A 25,071-nucleotide genomic window follows, 5' to 3' on the forward strand; every position below is an offset into this window, starting at 1 on the left:
AGTCAAGTATCTTATTCCAATGTTTGGAACTCTCCCATTAATACGCTATGCCTAGTCTACACAAGAAGTCAACATACCGTCAGTTGGTATGCCACCACAACATTTCAGGCTGTTAGTAAAATAAAGAAGCCATGGCTGACTTCCAAAGTTCGTCTTCGGGGAGCAAAACATGTTTTATATCACCGTGGTAAGCTGTCACCCTTCATGTGTTTCTCTGTCTCGATTTGTGCTTGTGTTTTGACGTCGGTATCCTGTCATGGGACAGTCATGCTAGTTTTGTCCAGGTTAGCCTGCCAGAAGACGGATAGGCTGCATGCATGATATTGAGAGAAGTTCTTTCTCAACTTTCTCGAAACTTCAACAACATTTGTGGTTTATTCAACCCAGGTAAAAGTAAAATGTTTCCAGCTTCATGTTTGAGGTGTTTTTTAGAACATATAATTCGAAGTTATCTGCATGTCTACTACAGCCTTTATGCAGAAAAATGTAATAGTCGACACTGTGCAATATGTTCTACATAGTCCATTTGATTGTCTTTGGAGCTGTCTTTTACTGTAGCCTACTGGTGAAGCGAGTTTCTCAGGGTGCTGTTACATTTGACTCTAGCTTGCCTGTAGATGGCGAGCTTGGAAACTATTTAAACATGCAAGTTGTGTTGTGAGTAGTGTTGTGAGTATCAAATTTGATCATGTGATAAATAGATACCTGTGTGTTCTATTTAATTGGTAGGCCAACTTTACTGTACTGCTAACCTCCCAAAATGTCAGAAACCCAAGCCCTATAGCCTAGGGCCTACATACTTGTTTAGATAACATCCCCTCAGCCGCACCTATATAGCCACTCTGACTGCATTCCTAGATGAAACAAATTAACACCTGCTCCTCCTGACGTGATGCTGCTTTCTCTTTAGAAACAACAGGTGGAATTGGGTTGTGGTGCAAACACAAAGGATGGGTGTTTCCCGAGCAGCAGTGTGGGCAAGACTTTCAGCCAGTCTCTTGCTCCTGGCTGTAATGGCTGACAGGTAGTTTCTGGTTGTGAAAAGACATATGTATCGCTTACTGCAGTGTCACATTGCAGCTCTGAAATGCCATGGAATTGTGTTTTTCTTTTTCCTTGACCAATGACTCCTAACCTGTTGTTATTTGCCAGGGTGTTTGGTGCTGCTTTGCTGGAGCAACAAAACTCTACAGGTTTGATTTGAACATATTTTTGTTTACACACACAAACTCCACCCCCATCCACAATTCTCTTTCAGCCTAATAAATACTGTGGTTTAACTGCATGCCTGTGGTAGCATTTACATTACATTGCATTTAACTTATCAAACCCATTTCCCCAAACATAATAATACGGGTTTGTTTCTCATGATGAACTGACAACTGTTGTGGGATCCTTGTGGTATTGCGGCAGTGCCATTACAAATAAGACTGTAATTACTTCTCTTTGACAAGGCATCAGTCTCATGAACCATATTGAGGCACACCTCACAGGGTAAACACAAGCCACAAGTACAAAGGAAAAAGAGTCTGGTGCCACACGGATGTCTATTTTGTGTAATTTCTCTGATGAAGACGCATGTCGAAACGTTAGTCTTACTACACTGAAAAATAAATTACACAAAATAGACTTATGATTTAGTCCTGCTCTGGTTGCACTGGATTGTTAATTTAGAAGCGTGGAATGTGTATCTCCTTTGTTAAACACAAGCCATGTTTGTGTACTCTAGTCTACTGCGTGTGATATTGCAGAGTTGGTTCCTGGAGTTCCTGGTAGTCCCTGTTGGCAGATGGAGGCTTTCATGGTACAGGTGGAGTGCTCTCCATGCAACGCCATTCAGACAGTGAGTAATGGCACTCTTACTGCTGGACTGTGTGTGTGTGTGTGTGTGTGTGTGTGTGTGTGTGTGTGTGTGTGTGTGAGAGAGAGAGAGAGAGAGAGAGAGAGAGAGAGAGAGAGAGAGAGAGAGAGAGAGAGAGAGAGAGAGAGAGAGAGAGAGAGAGAGAGAGAGAGAGAGAGAGAGAGAGAGAGAGAGAGAGAGAGAGAGAGAGAGAGAGAGAGGTCTCCCTAGTGGTGGGGCAATATACGCATTAAAGCATGTACTTTATGTTTACTATGTTGTGCAATAATGTGTTTTGTGTTTTTGTGTATTTGTATACTATATGTACTGAATGTTTGTATGCAGCTAGACGCCTTAATTTCCTTAAAAGTACTCTACTCTATATTGGTCTTTATGTTTGTGTTGGTGATTAGTCATTGTAAGGATGCAACATTTTGGTTTTTTGTGTGTATGTGTCTCACAGAAATGGCAGAATGCTTGTCGTTCCACTGGATATGTTGAACAGGTGGTCTGTGTGAACTCTAAGAAGACTGACTTTAAAAGGTAAACATTTTACACATCAGGTGAAACTGATACGTTGTATCATATCTACCATTGATCAAGGTATCCAAGCTTACATATGAAAATTACTCTTAATGTAAGTATACTACAGGGTGCATGTTCTTGAGTACGTACACTTGCACCAAGTGTAGCAATCAGTACAGCCTGACTGGATGAAAAACAGCGACTCTTTGTCTTTTATAATGTTTCCAACTGGCATTTGTGTAATTCCCATGTGTTGTGTTGTGTTGTGCAGCTGTACCTGTGTGTTTAATTCCCATGTGTTGTGTTGTTTTGTGTTGTGTTGTGTTGTGTTGTGTTGTGTTGTGTTGTGTTGTGATTTTGTGCAGCTGTACCTGTGTGTAATTCCCATGTGTTGTGTTGTGTTGTGTTGTGTTGTGATTTTGTGCAGCTGTACCTGTGTGTAATTCCCATGTGTTGTGTTGTGTTGTTTTGTGTTGTGTTGTGTGCAGCTGTACCTGTGTGTAATTCCCATGTGTTGTGTTGTGTTGTGTTGTGTTGTGTTGTGTTGTGTTGTGTTGTGTTGTGTTGTGTTGTGTTGTGATTTTGTGCAGCTGTACCTGTGTGTAATTCCCATGTGTTGTGTTGTGTTGTGTTGTTGTGCAGCTGCCACTCTGCGGTGCGGGAGGAGAGCGTGTTCTGGAGGTTTGAGGCGGTGATGATGAGCTTGACGGTGCTCTTTGTGCTCGTGGTGGTGAAGCGCCACAGAGTCCTGGACCGCAGAGCATCAGAACGCGTCCGCAAACAACTAGAATCCTCATGAAGGCAGACATGATTAGGGGAGTTCTGAATGTTTGCAGATCTACAGTACAGGTGGTGTGTTGTTGTTGTTGTTGAATGTCTGCAGATGTACAGGCAGGGCTCTAAATTAACTTTTTGCATCACCAGCCAAAATTGCTAGTAGAACTTCATCTTATTAGCCAAGCACACACTCACTAATTGGTCAAAGTGGCTAGTAAGTTTGTCTTCTCTACCAGCCAAACTGAAATTTCACCAGCATTTGACTGGTGTTAATCTAGTGCCCTGCAGGGGAGTATTCCAAGAACCTGGTTCAGTAGTAAGCCAGGTTAAGTTAACCTTGAGGTAGGGTAGGGGTAAATCACCTAATAGAGGAGCTTTCGATAACACTTTATTTTAGGGATACATCTATTAGCACTAATACATACAATGTTAATGCCTGCATAAGTAACTTGTAAGGCATGTACTAAGCAAACGCTAAGGCCTACTAGGTCCTTACTAAGGCTGAATTGGTAATAAATCCCTTATTGTGCATGAACAAGACATTTGCGAATACATGGCTAACAAATGTTTGATTTTGCTTTGTACATGCCTTATAAGTTACTTATACAGGCACATTGTATGTATTAGTGCTAATAGATGTATCCCTAAAATAAAGTGTTACCGAGCTTTCAGTCCTTATCACAGGCAACTTACATACAGCCTTCAAACTCGCCATCCGACCTGTGTCTGCAGTTCAGCTAGGGGCGCTGTCGAGAGAGCGCAGCCCATTCATTGAATGGAGTCTGCACTCCTCCGTTGGCACCCCTAGAGTGCAGTACCACCCGGAAAAGTGGTGAGTGGAGTCTCTCGGAATACACTTAGAGCCTCTCTGGTCCTTATTTTCTTAAGTAAATGACACGTGTGGACTATCTATTAGCATGTTTATCACTTCCTGTAGGTTAAGTCAGCCAAGTTAATCACTGAACAATGTTCTTGGAGTACATCCCAGGTGGTGTGGTTCTGAATGTTGCATTATGAGATGTGATGTGTCTGCCTCTCCTCATTGCCTTAACCCATTGATGCCTGATGTTGCATTTCGCAACATTGGCCCTGGCGCCTGGAGCTGCATTACGCAACATTCAGGCTCATGAGATTTGAGACAACTTTACTATTAAAAATCTCTGTTTGTTTGAGATGAATGAACACATTCTAATGAAAGATGAGGGTCTTAGCGTTTAAATGCAACTTAGTGCATATTTTTATGTGCTTCAGAAGCTGAGATATTTAGGTTTTTATAGGCTGAGGGCAGCTTTCCTTAAAAAGGGCTTAGGCATTCAGCACCCTTTTTTGCAGGTGCCATAGGCGTCAATGGGTTAAGAGGCCTCATTTAGTGACGCAAATAATTACTACTGAAAGGTCGTAGTACCTTAGAGGTTAAAAATGTAGTCTGAGATCAAAAAATGATCCATAATTATATCAGTGACTGGTTGTCATATGCCTTGCACTCTTCAGTGAATAGTTTACCTCCAAAACTGCACTGCAAAACAGCATCTGTAATGAAGTGTTTTTTTATGAAGTGTCCTTATTAGAAGAAGCATTCCTGTATTTATTGGTTGTATTGTGAGTTGCAACATTTATAGAAAAGGACTGTGTGATGCTCAAGTTTAAGCAGTTTACAATAACTCAAAGTTTGTTCAAATGGTTAAAACAAAACAAGGGTTTTGTTTTGGTGATGTGTAGGTTCTTTATCTTTGTTTTAAGTTTAATACTGAAAGAATTTAATACCGACCTTCTCTCAAGGTCATACCTGATACCATTCACTGGAATTTAGGAGCGAGGTTCAAGCCCCTAAAAAGACAAATGTATAAGAAAGACAAATGTAAAAGTAAAAGTTGTGAACTATATCCCTTGTTTTGGTTTTTGTTTGATTAATTCATTTTATTTTTTTGAAAAATTATCTGTAAACTTTTGCAGATGACAAATGTGTACTGCCACACAAATGGATATACAGCATTCACCTTTTAACAAATAAAGGTCAGATTATTATAGTTCAATTGTTCAGTTTTATATAAAATACACATTAGAAAAAAAGAAAAATAAATATGTATCCCATTCTGCATTATTTACATTATAAACATTTCAAGAAGAAAAGGTTGCATGTTGCAGCTCTGGGGCAGTCGCAGAGTTGTCCAAAGCGTGGTCCCTTTTTCACATAGCAGTAATCTCCTATCCTGCACTGTATGAGGAAATAAGGGAAAGAAAATAAAGTTATGTGTTAGCCATGAATGATGAAACAGTTGCCTTGATGTATTGAATAGTCTACTGGAACTATGGTACGGGGGCAGCTGTGGTCTAGTGGTTAAATAAGGAGATAGGCGTTAGAACAGGGTTGCAGGTTCCCATTGCTCCCTCCCTTCCACACCCTTGGCAGAAGCCAAGAAGCCTTGAGCAAGCCACCCAACCCCTCACTACTCCAGGGACTATAACCAATGCTCTGTACTTAAAATAACTGAGTCGTTTTGGATAAAACGTCAGCTACGTGTATGTGCAATGTAATAATGTAATAATAAGATGCTCTGCCCTGAGACAGTTTGGACCTATACGGTATTCTTGCCACTAGATGTCGCTGCGTAACAAAATGTGGTAAAGCCGTGGGAAATGGGTAAAGATGCCAGCACAGAAATATTAATTCTAGGTCTGTGGGTGACAGATCATGAAAAGTAGGTGTATGAATTTGGCACCTTACAGTTTGCCTTACAGCTAAACCTCGTCCTAAAGTGGTTGTGCATTAACTAACTTTTATGAGGAAAAAAATATATTCCACCTAGTTTAATTGTGTTGGTGAAGCTTAGATGAAGTTTCTTTACTCACGTGTGGGAGACGGCTGTTCTTTCTAGTCTCCCACGTGTTCATTCTTGGGTTCTGAAGTTTCCTCAATACACTTTGAAGGACACCCAACTACAGAAAAAAAATGTCTGCGTTGTACTACAATTCACAAACATTTCTTTGTAGAAAGATAATATACATTTTAAAGAAGAAATATAAGGCTATACTATAGTAAAAAATGATATCAGTGATAAGTCATGATAACTTATATAATTAAGTTATTATCCTATACACTGCAATGGCAACTACGTGGTTTAACTTGAAAATTTAATTTACCAGCTGCCTCAGAATTCCAAGTTAATTTAAATATTTATTGTAAGTTCAATTGCATTTCAAAGCTCCACGCAACTTTACAATAATGATTTAAATTAACTTGGAATTCTGAGGCAGCTGGTATTTTTTTTACAGTTGTAGCTGTGACACCTACCAGCTCTTCCCTGTCCTCAACCGGTTTAAGTGGAAAAGCATCCTCCCGTGTCGTCGTCACGAGCGAACATTGCGATAGAATGAAGGCAAAGATCAAAAAGATCAATAAAAACATGGAAGATTTGACCATGCTTGTTCAGTGACGCATAGGCCGATGTCGCGAGGTCCAAGTCGTGGCCTTTTTTCACCGTCAAGTGACGAAACGCTGCTGTCCAGGGTACTGAATTTAAGTGTGTGGTTCCGATATGGCCAGTCTAGTCTTGAAAACGGGCCAAATTCACCTCTCCGTCCCGCAAGCCTTTTATACTGCTTTTTATACCATTAATCCCTCCTGGTTATATCATCTAATTAGATTAACTCCTGCTAGCTTTCGTGGTGACCAGTGATGTATGACTCATGCTGCAAGCGTAAACAGTGCACTCTCTCTCTCTCTGGTTCTTCATGTTTTCAATGCATCTTTAGTAGACCTAGCCTTTATTGAACAGACTACAGGCCTAGGCTACCTTCACGTCGTAGACGTAGATGTTAATGTTCTAGCTCATTGTTTTTATTTAGGCTATATCATTATGTTCGGAAACGCAGATTATTCAGCATTAGGCCTACTGTCAACAACATGCCAATAAAAACTTTCTCCAGTTTCAGATAGTCTAGGCCTAGTAGGCTAAATGATGGGTGACCCACTAAACATCGAATTAGCTTCTGTTTGTGTCGTTACGTAAAACGTCTTTAAAAGGGGAAATACCTGTTGGGATTAATCTGTGTGGCGCTGTAGGATCTTTTCCCAGACAGATTTAATGCGTCGATGACGTCACTCCAAGGGAGTTTCTCCCGAGGTTTACATTGAGGTCATGAGGATTACCATCCTCACCTGAAGTGCCTCGTCAGAGCAGGCTAGTTGTAGGCCTTATTCATTGAACAAGGCTATCCCTCTTGCCTCAAGGGACATGTTTTTCTTTCCATCGTCTTCAGTAGGCAACTAGGCTACTACTTGTGGCAAATCTACAGAACAATATTGCAGGTAGCCAAGTAGGCTTCATTTTTCTTTCTGGTTTAAAAAAATGAAGTAGGCCTACATTAGTACAGGGTTAAGCCTATACGCCCACACAGCATGTTTAGGCTACTCTACTTAACTCTGTGCCTATATACTTTATTAAAAAAAAAAAAAAAATTTAAATGGATTGGATGATTTGTGAAATTGCTTAAAGGTGCACCATGTAATAATTTTAGTAGTTCATTTCCAAAATCCATGATACCTATTCACAAATGTTACCTTTTTAACAAATACTTATCACCACCATCAAATTCTAAGTATTCAGTATAACTGGGAAAATTGCACTTTTCATAGGCCTACATGAAAAGGGGGATCCTCTCCATGGTCCGCCATATTGAATTTCCAGAAATAGACATTCTTTTTAGCTGCAAACTTACCTGAGCTGTAAAACTCATACTAGTAAATCCTAGTTTATTACTTAGTAAATATTCATGAAAAAAATAAAATTTGACAATAGGCAGCACAATTTCTATGAGAAGCATTAGTTGCAATACCTATTCTGGCCATATCTTACACAGGAGGACACCTTTAACTCAAAAAAGGTAGGCCTACATACTGCTAATGGGCAGAACTCTAGGCTACAAGATTAATATTCAGTGCTTAGAGCTACAGCTGCAGCTGCATTTGCAAACACTTGGCATACACTACTAATAAGCATGACAATATTTAAGTAATAAGCCATGAGAAGACGTGGGTTTGTGTTCGATTCATAATGGGTTGGAGTTGTAGCATGATGCAAAATGTAGGCCTATGGATTAGAATTCACAACTCAGATGTTAAGGGATTTAAGTTGTCACTTTGTGATGTCTCGAATATTCACAAACTCTAATCCCTTTAAATGAATGTCCAATATCTAGTCTCCCATTTGAGCGGGAAATAGGTAATACTTAAACAGTCACAATTTCCTCTTGATTGATGTAAAACAAGGGACCTCCCGGTGGGCTTTTGGGACTCTCCCTCCCCATAGTGATGTATGTGTTTGTGAAGTGACGTTACCGGGGGAAAGTATGTTTTGAACCTCCCGAGGTCATATCCTAGGTCAGGAGAAGAATGCCAGGGGTCAGCTTGGCTTAATAACGTGTAGGTGTTGGACAGCCAAGAGTGGCTTTAAATTATCTGGACTTGCTTTGGAGCCTGACTTTACTAGCAGGCCCTTTAAGGGGCCAGGTTTCTCTATGGCCCCTCGAGGGCTTGGTGTGTTTGGGGAGGAGGTGCAAGATAAACAGGGCTGGGGAGGGACCCAGATGTGAAGTATTATCCCATCAGCTGGTCTGGCCCTCATCTGATGATCAGGATGTATGTGTGGCAAAACCTTACAAACACACCTGTGTATTTATTATACATGTACATGCAGTGTGTGTGTGTGTGTGTGTGTGTGTGTGTGTGTGTGCGTGCGTGTGTGTGTGTGTGTGTGCGTGCGTGCGTGCGTGCGTGTAAGTGTGTCTATTTCTACATGAATATGCATAGGTCTGCTCCATGTTTCTACATCATTCTTAGAGGAACTTACACAACCAATTGAACGGAACAGATGTAATAAAAGTCTGTTTATTTTTTCAGCGACATTGTAACAACAATTCTCAATTCAGTTTTAAATTACATTTAGGGTTATGGGTCAAATATTTATTGCTGAAAAGTCTAATCTCCTCTGTACTAAAATATAAACATGACTTGGTCATTTCCATGAGAAAACTCTGTATATAAATCTTGTGCAGACAGAGAATTGTTTAGTCTGAGCAGCACTATAGAAGTGCTCCAACAATTCTAGCCAGCTATGTACAAATTACTTACAATGCAGTTTCGTAATCAAGTCATTGGAGGCATTGAAAAGTATGGCTTTGATATAAAACAATCATTTAATAAAAATGCACTTCTTTGCAGAGTTGTATAAAGCATAAGTAGAAATACAGATGTAATTAAGATACTCATAGCTATTAAAAAGTTGGAACCATGTAATATATACCTTGTGTTGAAATTGTAAGAGTATTTCTACTTCTACTTTATACAACTCTGCTTCTCCCTGCAAAGACCTGAAATGTCAGTGCTGTTATGACTGAGGATGTGCAGGCGGTCTGAGAGGCGGTCTGCGCTGTTTCTCTCCCTTTTCTCTTGGCCTCATCATCATTACTGGAAAACAAATAATACACAAATAATGAGTCATAATAGCTGGACAAAAACACATAAACACAACTATCCATCCATGTGTCCACAGATGTCTTGTTTATACACGGTTTATACTTGGCCTAAAACAAAGGGATCATTTTAAGATACAAAACATATTGTACACTGCTTTCCAAAAGATAACTGTCTTTTACGTCCTCTACAAGGAATAGATTGCCTAGTGGTTCTTCTCTGAATGTAATGCAGAGGTGTCAAAAGTAAATGTAAAAGTAAATTCATGATGTTAGTACAACACTAGCATATGCTGTTACATGTCTGTTACACCATTTACTCAACTGCTCAACAAGTACGCAGGTCCACTGGTTACTCAGATAAATTGTTTGTGTTTTCATCAGTAGCCATTTTGGGTAGTAGATGTTTAATCTTACTAGCCACACATAAACTTTAATGTAAATCACAGGAACGGTAGATAAATGTATCAGCCATTGGATGGAATATTGTTACTATCAATGTATGGAAAGGCTATTATCACATTTTCAAGGTTTCATGTAGACAGACCCTTCTGTCCGCGACCACCCTGCCGTACCTCTGCAACCCCCTTAGGGGTCCCGTTGGGAACCACTGCAGTAAGCTATCCAGGGGTGCATTTCTCGAAACTATAGATGCTAACTATGTGTATGTTAGCTACGTTGTTGTTTGCAATGCAATTTTCCATTGGCAACTACCCAAGTTCCAAACAGGTTAGCAACTATGCTTTCGAGAAACAGACCCCAGATGAGTAGCCACAGAATACAGTAGACGTACTTAAATAAACAAACAACAGAAGCTGTCTGACTCTTGCCCTCTCCTTCCCCAGAGGTCTCTGTAGGTTTTGAAATGTAAATAATTCCTTTTGCTGACAGCTGCTTCCCATCTGTGATGACAAAAAGCTCGCTGTACAGTAAATCCAGATTCGAATGCTTGTGACTGACCCCTCCGTGCTCCTGCCGATGTATTTGGTCCGGTCTAAAGTGGGTGAAAGAGTTGCTGCATGGAGAGAGCCAGGAGGATGATGGGAGCTGAATGTGCGATGTCTGAGGCCTGGAGGGGGAAACGAGTAAAAATGTGAGTATTGTGAAATGGCTTCGACCTTTGGAGAGCATGACTAATCTTCACATGTCATATGTTGGCTTACACCACAGAGCATAAAATGTCCCTTTCTTTTTTGGGGGGTCTTTTTCGACTTTATTTGACAGGACAGTGTGAGAGGTGGACAGGAAGCGAAATGGGAGAGAGACGGGAAGGGATCTGCAAAGGACCCTAGCCGGGAATCGAACACGGGTCAGCCGCATGGCAGGCAAGTGCCCTACCGGTTGGCCACGGCAGGGCCTAAAATGTCCCTTTCTTGTAAGGGGAATGGGAATTGAAACCTGTCAGCCAGCGTTTCAATGAAGTCACCTGATACCAAGCCTTTCTGACTTCCTAATACCCTAATACCATAACATATTGGGTAAAAGTCAAGAGTTCTCTTGACCTGTGGAGTATTCCAAGAACTTAGCTACACTAAGCAGTAAACCAGGTTAAATTAACCTTGAGGTGGTGGTTAATCATGTAATATAGAAGAGCCTGGAGTCCTCTTTGTCTTAGCTAAATAACACATGTGGACTATCTTAATGTTTTAAATGTTTTTTGACTCTAATTTATTTATTTATTTCTTCCCTGTTTATTTTCTTTTTACATTTGTTAACTTTTGTGAAGCACATTGAGTTGCACCTGTGTATGAAATGTGCTATGCAAATAAACTTGCCTTGCCTTGCCTTGCCTATCTACGTATTAGCAGGTGTACCACTTCCTGTAGGTTAACTAAGTTTATAACTTAACCTGAGATGTTGAGAGAAACATTTAACAAAAAAAGCAGCCACCATCAGGCGCTCCACATGAGGTTTCAGACATCAAAATGTCTCTCTTATAAGGGGAGTTGGAATTGAAACCTGTCCGTCAGTGTTCGAATGGAGTAACCTGATCACAAGCCTTTCTGATTTCCTAATACCCTAATATACCATATAACGATATCATATTGGGTAAAAGTCAAGAACTCTCAGTGGCCTATCGTTAGGTCATGGAAGGGCCAGATGATCTCATTGTTGATTAACATCGTAATGCCACTGGTTATAGGAACAATTATGGAATACCGAATGTTTCTTTGAATACTCTGTGGGCCATATTGAGAGGTTAAGAGAGGAACATTTCACCAATAATCAGCCACCATCAGATGTTCCACAAGAGATTTCAGACAAAGGGGTCAGAGCTGCAGTAATAAGAACAATTATCCTGGGAGGTAGCCAGGCCACACCCTCCTAGAGACGCAACTCCGTTGGCGTTGTTTCTAGTCAGGCCAAGAGCAATGTAAATATTGTTTATGAGCTATGGAAAAATCAGGGATTCCTCCCACTTTGTCGGGAAGCAGTCAACCAGTAGCAAACCTAGGGAGACGGGTCAACCATGCCATTTGGGAAACGTTAATTGTTGTGCTCTTGGTCAGACCAAGTCTGGAAGAGTTTTGAAAGTTGATGATATTTAGGGTACCTGGGAGGTGCAGTGCATTTAGACACCTTCAACACATACAAGCTACTTGCCAGGGCTGGACTGGGACCATGAAAAAAGGCCTCTAAATTGTGTGCCAGCCTCTAAGAAAATACAAAACAAAAACCCCAACCGCGTCAGCCCACCAGGAAATGCCCTGCATGCCAGATTACCAGTCCAGTCCTGCCACATGCACATGGGGACCTGGGTTCGACTCCAACCTTCAACCCTTCCTCATCTCTCTCCAAAGTCTGTTCCTCACTGTCCTGTCAAATAAAGACCTCCAAAGGAGTCGAGGAAGACCTTGCTTCACTAGCTCCTGTTGTTTCAAATCGTGTCTCAGTCATGAGCAAGGGTCTGATCCACCAACATTAGTGCATGCTCAACTGAACGCCAATTAAAAAAAACATGTTGAGGCTCGTTTTAAATTTACAAAATAACTTTTGGCAAAGTCTGGGATTACTGGTGGGAGACTAGGTGTGTCTTTTTATGCACCAATTTGGAGAAGGAATGGCACTGCCAACAACCCCATGAGGAGTGAGGGTAAGGGTTGTGGAGCAAAGTGTAATGCTGAGATACATATGGCAAACGGGACTGGCATGTCCTGTTGTTAGGTCTATGTGTTGGTAAGCTCAAATGTTTAGTTGGATATTTTGATAACGCCACACTAAGCAGTTGAACAACACAAAGAACCTGTGTTCCACTCTGAATAAATGGAGCTGATGTTGACAATCTCCAATGCCTTTCAATTATGCCAGATAGCCAATGCCTTCGAGAGAATAATACATTGCAGATAGATGAGTTATAGATACATGTACTGAGGGTTACACCGCTGCCCTATTGTAAGACCAGGAAAAGGATGGTGATCATGGGCTAACTGGCAGTTAAAGGGGTATGCCACTATTTGGGGCTTAATACAGTTAAAATCGTTGGCCAGGGTTTATATAGGTGGTAAAGTGTCTTATTTTTCATGTAAGCCGTTGTCTTGCTTTAAGACAAGTTAAAAGAGGGAGTATGTCGCTAAGCTAGTGAAAGTCAATGCATCCATGTAGCATTGCTACATGCTACACGGATCCATTGACTTTCACTAGCTTAGCGACATGCTCCCTCTTTTAACTTGTCTTAACCCTATACTGCACGGTGTTGCCATATGGCAACATACCACTCTTTTGGCATTTCTTGGTATTTAAATATAAATAATAGACACTGATTGGTTTTCATATTGAAACTGTGGCCTTGTTTTATCCAATTATGTGGTTTGTTGGCATCACATGACACCACACACTGCCCCAGGCTCGCTCTTTCCCTCACTGTACATGAATGTGTCTCCTTGACAGATTGCTCTGCCATTGGCCAAGATTTTTCACACTTTTTGCAATATTTACACAATTTAAAAAAATATTGGGATGATCTATAGTTAGTCATGATCTGTTTTCACCATTTGTTTTGTTTTCAACTACAATTATTTCCTTTTTATGTTGAAAAATAGGTATGTTGCCATACGGCAACATTGTGCGGTAATGGAACAAGACGGTCAATAGGGAAAGTGTATTGATACATATACCCAATTCTAATTGATTGATTAATTGATTTATTTATTGATTGAATGATTGATAACTGATAATATTTATAATTAATGCAATGGCAGTCTATAATGAACATTAAAAATGTTATAATAGGTGTACAGAACTGTTTTATGAGCTTTCACTCTGAGTACATGCAGAAAAGCGAACAAGGCCTATGCAGCCTCCCCAGACTGCCAGAGGTATACCACAAAAATCCCCAAACCCCAGATTAGAGCATAAAGCTACGGTCATCTTGACCATTTTAAGCCTCCAAAATGTTTTGACTTCATTTGTCTGTTATAAATAGGCTAATTAGCACACAACATTTGTGCAAATCTGTCAACCCGATCAAAAATGATTGTACAAGGTCAACCATTTTGAGAGTCAGCCATTTTAAAAGCATAATCTCCACATTTCAAACAGCTCATAAACCAATTATATCATTAACACATAAGATTTACTGCAAATCCAAGCACCCATTGAAAAGTTGTGGCGTAAACAAAAGGTAGGGCCCGTCTCGAAAGATTGCCAACTTTCAAAGTCAGCCATCTTGAAAGTCAACTATCTTGAAAACACTGGCCTCACAATTTTTACATGGCTTATTTACTTATTGTAGAGTGTTATCACACAAGGTTTAGTGTAAATCCAAGCATCCATTCAAAAGTTATGACAAATAACCTGTTGTTATGATGAAAGATGCCTGGCCCGCAAATCGGCCATCTTGAATGTCGGCCATCTTGAAAGTGTTGGCTTCCGAAATTAAATCAGTTCATGTACATATTATAGACAGTTACCATACACATTTTTGTGCAAATCTATGCACAGATATTGTGTTAATACCTAATGTATTCATTGGTGGTTGGTCAACGTAATACCACTGAAATACTGTTTTTCGGAGATATAATAAACAGTATTCACTTGTTCTCTCAATGGCAAAAATGTGTTAAATAACTCCCTTGAACTTGTGGGTAAACTTTCAATGTTTTTGTGAGATAAAAACAATTACATTTCTATCAAATAATCCATAATGTTGTATGACCCTTGTTTGGTCTTGGAGTAAAAATGTACACTGGATCCTTTCCGTAACTGCACAATGTTGCCATATGGCAACAAACCTAAAAGTACCCCCCCAAAAAACTTTTTTTTGAAAAAAATTGCAAATATGTCTTAAGAAGTTCATTTTATGTGACAAAAACCACAGCAAGATTTTTTTCCATGATGGGATAATAATGCGTGCAGTATAGGGTTAAAACAAGACAACGGCTTACATGAAAAATAAGACACTTTACCACCTATATAAACCCTGGCCAACGATTTTAACTGTATTAAGCCCCAAAATAGTGGCATACCCCTTTAATGTGCTGGACCAGCAGCTGCAGGGCCACAGAGTCAAGTCCTAACAGGCAAGGGTGGCGTCAGAATTTTTTGGCTCGAATTTAGGGCCCTTCCGCCCCTCCCTTCCCTTTAAGGACCCCTATCAGTGCTTGGGCCCTTAGAATCTGTAACACCCCCCCCTAGCGGCACCCATGGATGGAAGGGACGAATAACCCAAGTCCCCCTCCATACACTGTTGGGGTAGCCAACAGGGGGGGTGTGCACCAAGGGGTCAGATGTCCTGGGCCCAGGGAGAGAAGGGTCCTCATTGCATGGTATGTATTTGGGGGGGTGCATTTTCAGATGACTTTGTCCCAGGCCCGGCCAAAGTTGTCTCAGATGTCAGTGGCCCTTCCTGGGGTACTCTGAACATGACACCACCCTCCACCTTGATATGCGAATAGCAATGGTAACATACATAGCCTACACCTACAGAGCTCCTGTCAAGCTCTCAATAGAGGTAAAGCTTTCATAGAGTTATGATAAAATGTGGCATATTTCAAAATTATGTAAGAAATAAATACTGAAAATGGATACAGTGAATACATGAATACAGATTCATGAAAGAAAGCTATAATTACCGTTCCTGTTGTTCCAGTTGTTCTTGTTGTTTCTGTTGACTTTCCATCCTCTTTTTCATCACCTTTTCCATTAAGTACTTCATATAGCTCATAATTTATGCTGGCATTATCTATGAGAAAACAGATTGCCATTTTATACAAGCCCAATCCAATTAAAAGTATTAGTAAATAATATAATAATAATAGCTTATTGTAAACAGAAAGACAAATTACATACTGAAAAAGTAGTATTCAAAAGTGGCGTTTTCATAGTCATAGTCAGGTGTCGTTAACTCATATTCTTCATATTCTTCAATACTCCTGCCTGTAAATAAGAGGTGAGAAAAGGGCATGACTTAATACAGTATTTTTTTAAACCCCTGTAAACATCAAGTTACACTACCAAAGTGAGAGGTATAACCGTTCTGGGCTTGGATTTAAATCAGGAAAACACAGGATTCCCACACCTTGACCCAGATCAAATGTGTGTGTGTGTGTGTGTGTGTGTGTGTGTGTGTGTGTGTGTGTGTGTGTGTGTGTGTGCGTGCGTGCGTGCGTGCGTGCGTGCGTGCGTGCGTGCGTGCGTGCGTGCGTGCGTGCGTGCGTGCGTGCGTGCGTGCGTGCGTGCGTGCGTGCGTGCGTGCGTGTGTGTGTTATATAGCCCATCAGAGCTATATCTGTCTCCTATAACCCAGAAGAGCTGTATCTACAGTATAACTCAGAGCTAGGTCTGTAACACAGCAGAGCTACGTATATCTCTCGTATAACTCAGCAGTGCTCTTATCTCTCTCTTACAACCCAGGGGTGCGTTTCTCAAAACCATAGTTGCTAACTATGTTCGCTACATTGTTGTTTCCAATGCAATTTCCCATTGGCAACTACCCAAGTTGCTAGCTGGCTCACTACTACACTTTCGAGAAACGCACCCCAGAAGAGCTGTATCTAGTATAACTCAGCAGAGCTAGGTCTCTCTAATGAGCTGTGCATTACTCGCTACATAAATCTCTCTCCTGTGTATTCACGAAGGCAACAAGTCGGAACAATAAGGACACCCGATGAGGAATCTCCCCCAGGAAAAGGATATTTTGCCCTGGCCAAGGAACTAAAGCAGGCAGGGCGCCCTGCCAAGGCATATCAATCATGCTATGAATGGAGGGCATGGATGCCTTTGTGCAGAACTGCACATTTACCACAACAGAAGGGGGGGGGGGGTTAGTGGGCTAGACAGAGACAGGGGGTTTTGGGTTGCACTGGCTGGAGTTCCCTTCCAGTGAGTTGCTGGAGTTACCCTATAGTGGTCTCTGGTCACACAAAGGCCAGTCCCAACCTCTGTAGGCTCAGACTGTATATGTCTTGCGGAAGTTTCTAGGGGAAAGTCTAACTGGAGGTATGAAGTGTGTGTGTGTGTGTGTGTGTGTGTGTGTGTGTGTGTGTGTGTGTGTGTGTGTGTGTGTGTGTGTGTGTGTGTGTGTGTGTGTGTGTGTGTGTGTGTGTGTGTGTGTGTGTGTGTGTGTGTGTGTGTGTGTGTGTGTGTGTGTGAGAGAGAGAGAGAGATACAGAGAGAGAGAGAGAGAGAGTGAGAGAGAGTGTGTGTTTATGCGTGACAGTGCTTGATTATGGTGTGAACGTGCATAAAACGTGCTACTGCAGTAGCAGACTGCAACACACATGGCATGGCAAACAAGTTGACCGACTCTGCCATCAAAACAGACATCTCAAAGCCACAGACAACAAGAATGCAGTTATGGTTTGGGTGCTCCTGGGCACTGAAATTAGTCTGCTTTGCATGGGTACGGAGGAGTACAGTAGAACTGTATAAAAATGTGGTGCGATTCCCCTCAAAGTCACTGTGACAGAATTGTTATCCATGGGAAACCAACAGTGTGTCCCAAAGTGTTTCATGACAACATGCGGTATATGCAATGATATGAGTACAAACTGATGTGTTGAAGAGAACAATGCCGGTGAACTGTTTTGAGGTATTTTGCCCGTGGCGTAACTTTATGCCGTAACAAACCACTCTCTGAAACATGTACGAACAGCATCTCTGCACGCTGCCCTTTCACCTCAAATCAGTACGTCTTCGCTGAAAACCGCTGAGCTGGCACTGAGGAATGTTTTCATTTCCATGGTCTTTAGCTGAGGCGCAAATCACAGCCTTGATGCCATTCCCCCCTTCTTTTTTTTTGTTTAACTGTCAACATATTAAGAAACCCCAACTGCTTTTACACTCATCCGACCGCCACAGCCCAGAGGCAAAATAAGGGCAGACCTGAACAGGTCGCTTACAGGTAGGCCTACTACGCCTCAAAGAAGAAAAATCTGCACTCACAAGCTACATCTCATTAGTTATTTATAAATTACTACCATGTCCACAAGCAAACGCGTTTCGATTTCAAGCCTGAAGGGCGCTTGTGAGTGTGGATTTTTCTTCTTTAAGTTGATACCTTTTATCGCGCACCCAAAGTCATTAATTTTTTCCAAGAAGTTGAGCGCGTACTGACAAACTTGATGGTACTACGCCTCCTCACTCTGGGTGCATTCCAATATGCAGACTTGCTACATGAGCTTGTGGCCTCCAGGTACCAGGAAGTAATACATGGTGATGGCATCACTGATCACAGCATTGTATTTCAATATCTCGCAAAAGCTCAATTGCAAAGTCATTTTCTCATTTGCAAACTGGATGGTGAATAAAAAAACAGTCCCCCAAAAGTTGTTGAAGCTAGGCTGACAGCTGGGAAACTTTATTGTTTTCTCCACATAGGCGGGGCCAGGAGGTGGGGCGGGGCAAGGCCGTAAGCACAAGTGGAGGACGGGAGTCTGCATATTGGAATGCACACCATGCCTCCTCTCACTCTGTCTGACGACAGAAAGGACCCCCCACCCCCACACCGCCCTCCTCTTAGGGAAACCACAAGACTGAACATGTGCATGGAAGATCTTTACGCAAACTGAAGAGACAACTTTCTTCAGAACAGATACAACAAGGGCTCTAAATTAACACCAGCCAACCGGCCAAATGCTGGGGAAATTTCAGTTTCACTGGCAGAAAACACCAACTTACTAGGCACTTTGACCCATTAGTGAGTGTGTATTTGGCTAGTGAGATTAACATCTAGCTATTTTGGCTGATGATGAAAAAAGTTAACTAAGAACCCTACCAATGCTATCACAAACAACCACCCAAAAACCTAGTGACACCATTGCCAGTGTATAGCTCCACTCGACAATATTCCCATGACTTACTTGACAATGATTCTACACAGCCAAAACCAGAGGCATTGCTAGTTTTAAATCATCAATTTGTTAAAAAATATATATATAAATCGTGAGCAGAAGAAATCCTTATCATGTTTTGTAACATTTGCACATCGCCAGGTCCTCGTCCTTGTGCCTGAGCATTGAGAGAGCGTTGAACTCCCGCCTGTGCAAGCACTCTGCAGGGCAGGCGACCCCCTTATAAACTCAGCAGAGAGCTTGGAGAAGATCAAACGGCTTCCACTCATCTCCACTCATCCATCAATGCTGATTGTCAAAGGAGAAAAAATACAACACTCCAAGGACCGAGCCAAATTTCCCAATGCAGAATGAACTTTTTGTGAAGCCAGGGCCGGCGCTAGGCATAGACAGACTAGGCAGTCGCCTAGGCGCCAAATGTCCTGGGGGGCACCAAGGAATTACAGAATAACAGAATTACAACATTAAGCTAAATAAAGCATTCAACTTTACATTTAATGGTCACTCATACATGGCACTAGATCAGCTGTGCTCGATCAGATTTATGACATTATGTTTACAGATGCCAATGTCAAATTCCACAAAAAGGAAAGATTGATGCTCTCTTAGGGCACCAAATTGCCTAGAAGCGGCCCTGCTGTGAACATAAAGTCCTACATGAATCAAAATACAATTCAATGGCAAGTACGAAATAGAGATGAGCCAGTGCTGCATGTGTATTTTCTCACGGCTTTCCCTACCTCAACCTTCAATTGTGTGTGTGTGTGTATGTGTGTGTGTCTATTTTAGCTATTTCAAACAGCTGAGGCGCATGTGTAAAACGGTCGTAACTCTCCCATGTGTAAAACGGTCGTAACTCTCCTTTAATTAAAAACTTTCCAAATGTGGTGTAGACTACTTTTGCGGTTTTGATATTTGTATACATCCAGGTAATTCGCTTTTTTTAAATTATCAATAAAATATCCAAATTTGGAATTGGTGCACTTCGCCACATTCCCTCCAAGGTGTCTCTAAAATACACTAATGTTCGCTAACCTGCCAGTTGACCCACATATGAACTCAAGTGCCATCCCATTGCTAATCCATACTGTTCAATATGATGTCAGTCCACCTTTTGCTGTTTTTACAGCTTCAACTGTTTTGGGAAGGCTGTCCACAAGGTTGAGGAGTGTGTTCATAGGAATTTTCGACCATTCTTCTAAAAGTGCATTGGTGAGGTCACACACTGATGTTGGTCGAGGAGGCTTGGACCTCAGTCTCTAGTTCATCCTAAAGGCAGAGGTAATTCTAGGGTCAGGTGGGGCCCCAAGCGAAAATGCAAAAGAATGAACATTTGAACCAAAATCACCACTACTGTAGTAGAGTATGGGCTGTCATCACTATCTAGGGGCTTGGGGGCCCCAAGCGGCTGCCTGCCTTGCCTGGTGACAAGATGCGCCTCTGCCTAAAGGTGTTCTATCATGGACCTTGCTGTATGCACTGGGGCAATAAGGTCGTTCGTGATGGCGTTTTTTTCTGCCAGGCAGCAAGTTTGCTAGGCACCGAGCATGCCCACTGTGTCCACGTGAAGCATCCCGGTTAGAATTTCCGTCCAGGACATAGCATATGGGAGTGACCTCTGTGCCGCAGTCATGTCACATGGCGTTAAACCATCGCAGGAACAACATTTTTGCCAAGCAGCGGAGCAGTTAGGGAAGAGCAACTGCTTTGACATGGGACCTCCTCCATGCTGTCGGTAATCTACGGTGATTGGCATTCATCTATCTGACGTGAATTGCAGGTGTAGCCCACACTCTTGTGAGGCAGTTCACTGGCTGCTCCAAGTAGGAAGGAACGTTTTTTATGTTTTGGGAGATAACATTAGAAAAAACTGTCCAACTTGTTTGCCAAGCATTCAACCCCACCTTTATTAGACTAAGCAGATCTCGTTTTGATCTAGCATTTTCCTGCTTGGTTGCGTCCGAGCTTATTGTCATGTTGGAAGAGGAAGGGGTGTGCCCCAAACTGCTCCCACAAGGTTGAGAGAGCATGGACTTGTCCTGAAGCTGCTCGCTGCAAAATGTGGACCGACATCATATTGAACCCCATTGGGTTAGGAATAGGATTGCACTAGTTGCACAAGTTCATATGTGAGTCAAGGCAGGTTAGCAAATATTTTTGGGAAGATAGCGCATTTTCAAATGAACCTATCCCACTCCAGACAGGCGTCACCTGAGCTGTGTATGCAGTGCCTGATGCCATGCCCATGTCTATGGATTGGCTTCCTTTTTATTTCTGAGACTACATTTTACCTCTCAATCAAATTATTAGAAACGTGTCCATTTACCAGATAATTGTACGTGAAGCTGACTGGCAGTGTATTTATACTACCTTACTTACAGTTCCTCATCTGATTTTCACATCCTCCCTTACTTCTAAGAACCGCTATGAGTCATCTGCTGACGCGGGTATAGACACAGACAGAGGTAGGCCTATAGTTAACATTTGGGTAGGGTGCACACATCCAAAAACTGTTTTTGCAGGTGCCAGACAAAAGTTTCAGACAGTTGAAGGAGGTAGGTCCACACACTGCCAATGAGCTCCAAAAAATAAACTTAATTATTTAAAAAGCAACGTTTGGCCATGGGTAAATATCACCCATATAAATAATAAAGTGTATTTTTTGGAGCTTATTGGCAGTGAGACCTACCTCCTTCAACTGATAGACACAGACACAGACATGAGTCTAACATGTTTCAATGCTGTTCTGCCTCTGCAACCTCCACCGTTCTACACACAGCAAAACACTAACAACCAAGATGCACAACCATAACAAACAAGAAAATGAGAAATACTAGAAATACTAAGCCCCCCCCCCACATATGGGCTTGCATGCCCATGGAGACCCAGGTCCTGTCGAGTCTGGCCCGGGTCATTTCCCAGCCCTGGCCTGCCCCATCTCTCTCTCTCCCACTCATTTCCCATCATTTCCATCTCTTCACCGTCACTATCAAAAAAGACCCCCCCCCCCCCAAAAAAAAAAAAAAAAAAAAAAAAAAAAAGAAAAGAAAATGAGAAATAACAGCCAACATCGACAGAGTTGATGGATTTCCTAGAGTTGTAAAACTGCTTGCCTGGGGTGCATCCTCTAGTCTACCACATACCAGCAGGCTAGTAGATCCACTAACAGACAGTCATGGCATGTCCTCCAGGGATTTGTAGCTCTCTCTGTTTAGCTATTCCCTCCTCTCTTGTCACAACTTGAGCACACCCAACAGTCTTCTATTACCCACACACACACACACACACACACACACACACACACACACACTCACACACACACACACACACACACACACACACACACACACACACACACACACACACACACACACACACACACACACACACACACACACACACACACTCGGACTGCATTTTGGTATTACGTTTACAGAGTTGAATTTAGCACTCAGTGTTGAATTACAAAATTGGAAATTGGTTTCAAAATTATCATTGTAGGGGCTGGACTATTCAATTAGAATTTCATTTGGGTCGCATTTCCGCATTTCGAAGCCAAGAGCCTAAGTTGGTCCATCACTAAACACATGGTAAACACACTTTTCAAATCACTTTTCAAATCAACATGGTATTCTAACCTTAAAACTTAACAACATTGACGTTTCAATATAGAGGAGAAGCAAGAAATTCCTGTGTTGTACTGCAATATCAAAACTGCAATGTACTGTATATTGCTACAGCAGGGGGCCACATGTGGGCCATGTCTGGGCCGCATGTGGCCCTTCATGGGCTGCCAATTGAATAGGCTAGAGGCTGCCAAAGTCCAGACTGCAACCAGATAGATCTGATCCTGATTTCCTCTCCTCCTGCCTGCTGCGCTTCCACACATTGCCTGAGGACATGTCAGCGGTGAGTCACGCCGGGTTGTGAAAACCTGCATGTCTGTGAGTCTGTGAGTGTGCGGTCAGTCTGAGCTTTGAGATAAGATATGTCACCAGGCAGGAGCCTTTCTGTTTCCCAGGGCATCATAAAATGTTATGTCCCACGCCACGCAACAAACTTGGCTGCCATCAATGCGTGAAAGTTAGTCAGGATTGTTTTAGGATGTGTGTATGTGTGTGTGTGTGTGAGAGAGAGAGAGACAGAGAGAGCGAGAGAAAGTATATAAAGTACATGCATGTGTGTTTGTGGATATGTGTGTATGTGTGTGTGTAAAAGTGTGTGTGTGTGTGTGTGAGGGAGAGAGAGAGAGAGAGAGAGAGAGAGAGAGAGAGAGAGAGAGAGAGAGACAAAGGGAGAGAAAGAGAGAGAAAGAGAGAGAGCGTGTTTATGTGTATGTGTGTGTGTGTGTGTGTGTGTGTGTGTGTATAAGTGTGTGCGTGTGTGTGTGTGCGTCCGGCAGTACTCACCCCAGCAGAGCCCCAGAGTGAGCAGAGTCCCAGTAGCCCAGACAGAGAGCAGCCTCCAGAGCATGCTGAACTACAGAGATGAGATGAGACCAGATGAGACGTAGAGAGGAGAGCGAGCGGGAGAGAGAGAGAGAGAGAGAGAGAGAGAGTGGGAACGCAACTGACACTGTCCTCCTCTCCCTCGGTGTGTATGCATTTGTATGTGTGTAGTGTAGATGGGTGGGTGTGTATGAGCTTGTTGGTGGGTGTGTGGGAGTATACTTATTTGCGTGGGGTAACAGGGGGAAGGGGGGTTGGGGGGTGGAGGAAGAATTGGAGAGGGCAGGGCCTGAGGCATTTCCATGCAACCTTATCTGACCAAAACTGAAACTCTTTAGCTCAATTTCTCATCTTGCAGACAGTTCCGATCAGAATCCTCTGTCTTTCCCCCTTTTTTTGTTCAGCTTTTTTATGTTTTTTATTTGCAAGTCAAGGCAAGGTAGAGGGAGTTCAGGGAAGTGAGAGGAGAGAGGGTGCTCATTGCAGACAAATCCAGACATGCCGAGGAGGGAACAGTGCTGCTATCTGAAGTGCGATCAGGACTGTTGAACACCAGACTTATCTTAGAAGTTCGGGATTTCAGAACTGGAAAAGCAGTTTTTAGATAATCAGTTGTAGTTTGGGAAAAAATTACCTAGAGGTGGAATCAAAATATGACATTCTAAACACTGAATAAATAATTTTAAAAAGAGCCAACAGAGACCGTTTTTTTGAACGGCTCTTTGAAACTAACGACCCACTATGATCCGGACCCCATCAAAGAGCCATACATCCCATCTCTATTTGGGATTTCTGAGCTGGGAAAGTGTCCATATGCTTCGAAATGCCACATGCCATGTTGCCTAAACTCCTTGTAATAATACATTCATCACCAGACATGAGTCACTATGCCACAATGAAAACTTTCGTTTTCGTGGATCTGAATTTTAAAAGCAATGGAACAAAGTCAAACACAGTAACTTTATAAAAGTGAACTTGAACTTTTTTTTAAATAGCTTGCAATCATTTAATCGTACACCCTTAACCCATTGTGTCCTGGAGCGACATATATGTTGCATTTAGGTTCTTGAGATTTGAGCTGTTTTATTAAAAATGTGGGTATGTTAGAACTGAATAAACACATTCTAGTGAAAAAAAAATGAAGGTTTAAATGCAATTTATTTCATTGTTTTATATGCTTTGGAGGCTGAGATATTTAGATTTTAATAGGAAGAGGGCACCTTTTCCCAAAAATGACTTAGGCTAAAATGGGTTAAATAATGTATGTGTGGGAGGTGGGGGTGGTGGGGGAGGGTAGGAGCGAGTAGAGAGACGGTGAGAGAGAGTACAGAGAGAGTGTGAGTGTGGGTGTGTGAGAGAGTAGAGAGAGTGTGTATGTTTGTGAGAGAGTAGAGAGTCCCTGTCATAACACTCTCCTGGGGAGTGAGTACCTCTTATGTTGAGTGAGGGGAATCCATGGGGGAGCAGGGGAGCAGAAGGAGGTAGAGGAGAGAAAAGTTGAGGGGGTGGGGAGAAGGGGAGAGAGAAGGAGGAGGGGAGGGCAAGGGGTATAGCAGGGGAGAAGAAGAACTTGAGGTAGAGAAGTGTAGAGAGGAGAGGTGGTGGTGGACGGGAGTGGAGGTGGTGGGGTGCGCAGGAGAGGGGAGTGGAGGTGATGGTGTGCAGAGGAGAGAGGAGTAGAGGTGGTGGTGGGGTGCCGAGGAGGTGGTGGTGGTGTAGA

General features: G+C 42.2%; 1 protein-coding gene and 1 long non-coding RNA gene across 4 annotated transcripts; one reads left to right on the forward strand and one right to left on the reverse strand.

The window, feature by feature from the left end:
• The first annotated feature begins 39 nt into the window (after positions 1–39).
• LOC134448309 (protein JTB-like) lies at positions 40–5,025 on the forward strand. Of its 3 annotated transcripts, none has more exons than XM_063197992.1 (6): positions 40–187; positions 911–1,024; positions 1,153–1,193; positions 1,752–1,843; positions 2,304–2,383; positions 3,008–5,025. In XM_063197992.1, the coding sequence occupies exons 2-6, from the start codon at positions 951–953 to the stop codon at positions 3,162–3,164; spliced, it is 444 nt and encodes a 147-aa protein (XP_063054062.1). In that variant the 5' UTR covers positions 40–187; positions 911–950; the 3' UTR covers positions 3,165–5,025. The 3 variants fall into 3 exon arrangements, with proteins under 3 accessions (XP_063054062.1, XP_063054063.1, XP_063054061.1); XM_063197993.1 differs by lacking the exons at positions 40–187; positions 3,008–5,025 and adding exons at positions 199–387; positions 2,731–2,767; XM_063197991.1 differs by lacking the exon at positions 40–187 and adding an exon at positions 200–387.
• Positions 5,026–9,015: 3,990 nt separating this feature from the next.
• Positions 9,016–23,510, reverse strand: LOC134448310 (uncharacterized). The gene is made up of 5 exons (XR_010034730.1): positions 23,313–23,510; positions 15,902–15,988; positions 15,685–15,794; positions 10,574–10,682; positions 9,016–9,608 (listed from the first exon to the last, which is right to left on the reverse strand). It is a non-coding gene; the product is annotated as an uncharacterized LOC134448310 (long non-coding RNA).
• Between the last annotated feature and the right edge of the window lie 1,561 nt (positions 23,511–25,071).

The sequence above is a fragment of the Engraulis encrasicolus genome, chromosome 5 (genome assembly GCF_034702125.1).
Source record: "Engraulis encrasicolus isolate BLACKSEA-1 chromosome 5, IST_EnEncr_1.0, whole genome shotgun sequence".
Classification (NCBI taxonomy): domain Eukaryota; kingdom Metazoa; phylum Chordata; class Actinopteri; order Clupeiformes; family Engraulidae; genus Engraulis; species Engraulis encrasicolus.

Excerpts from the sequence above, each read along its gene's own strand:
- LOC134448309 (XM_063197991.1), top strand. The coding sequence starts at position 314 with ATGCATGATATTGAGAGAAGTTCTTTCTCAACTTTCTCGAAACTTCAA. Across the intron at positions 1,844-2,303 it reads CATGCAACGCCATTCAGACA|AAATGGCAGAATGCTTGTCG; the intron begins GTGAGTAATGGC and ends TGTGTCTCACAG. Across the intron at positions 2,384-3,007 it reads AAGAAGACTGACTTTAAAAG|CTGCCACTCTGCGGTGCGGG; the intron begins GTAAACATTTTA and ends GTTGTTGTGCAG.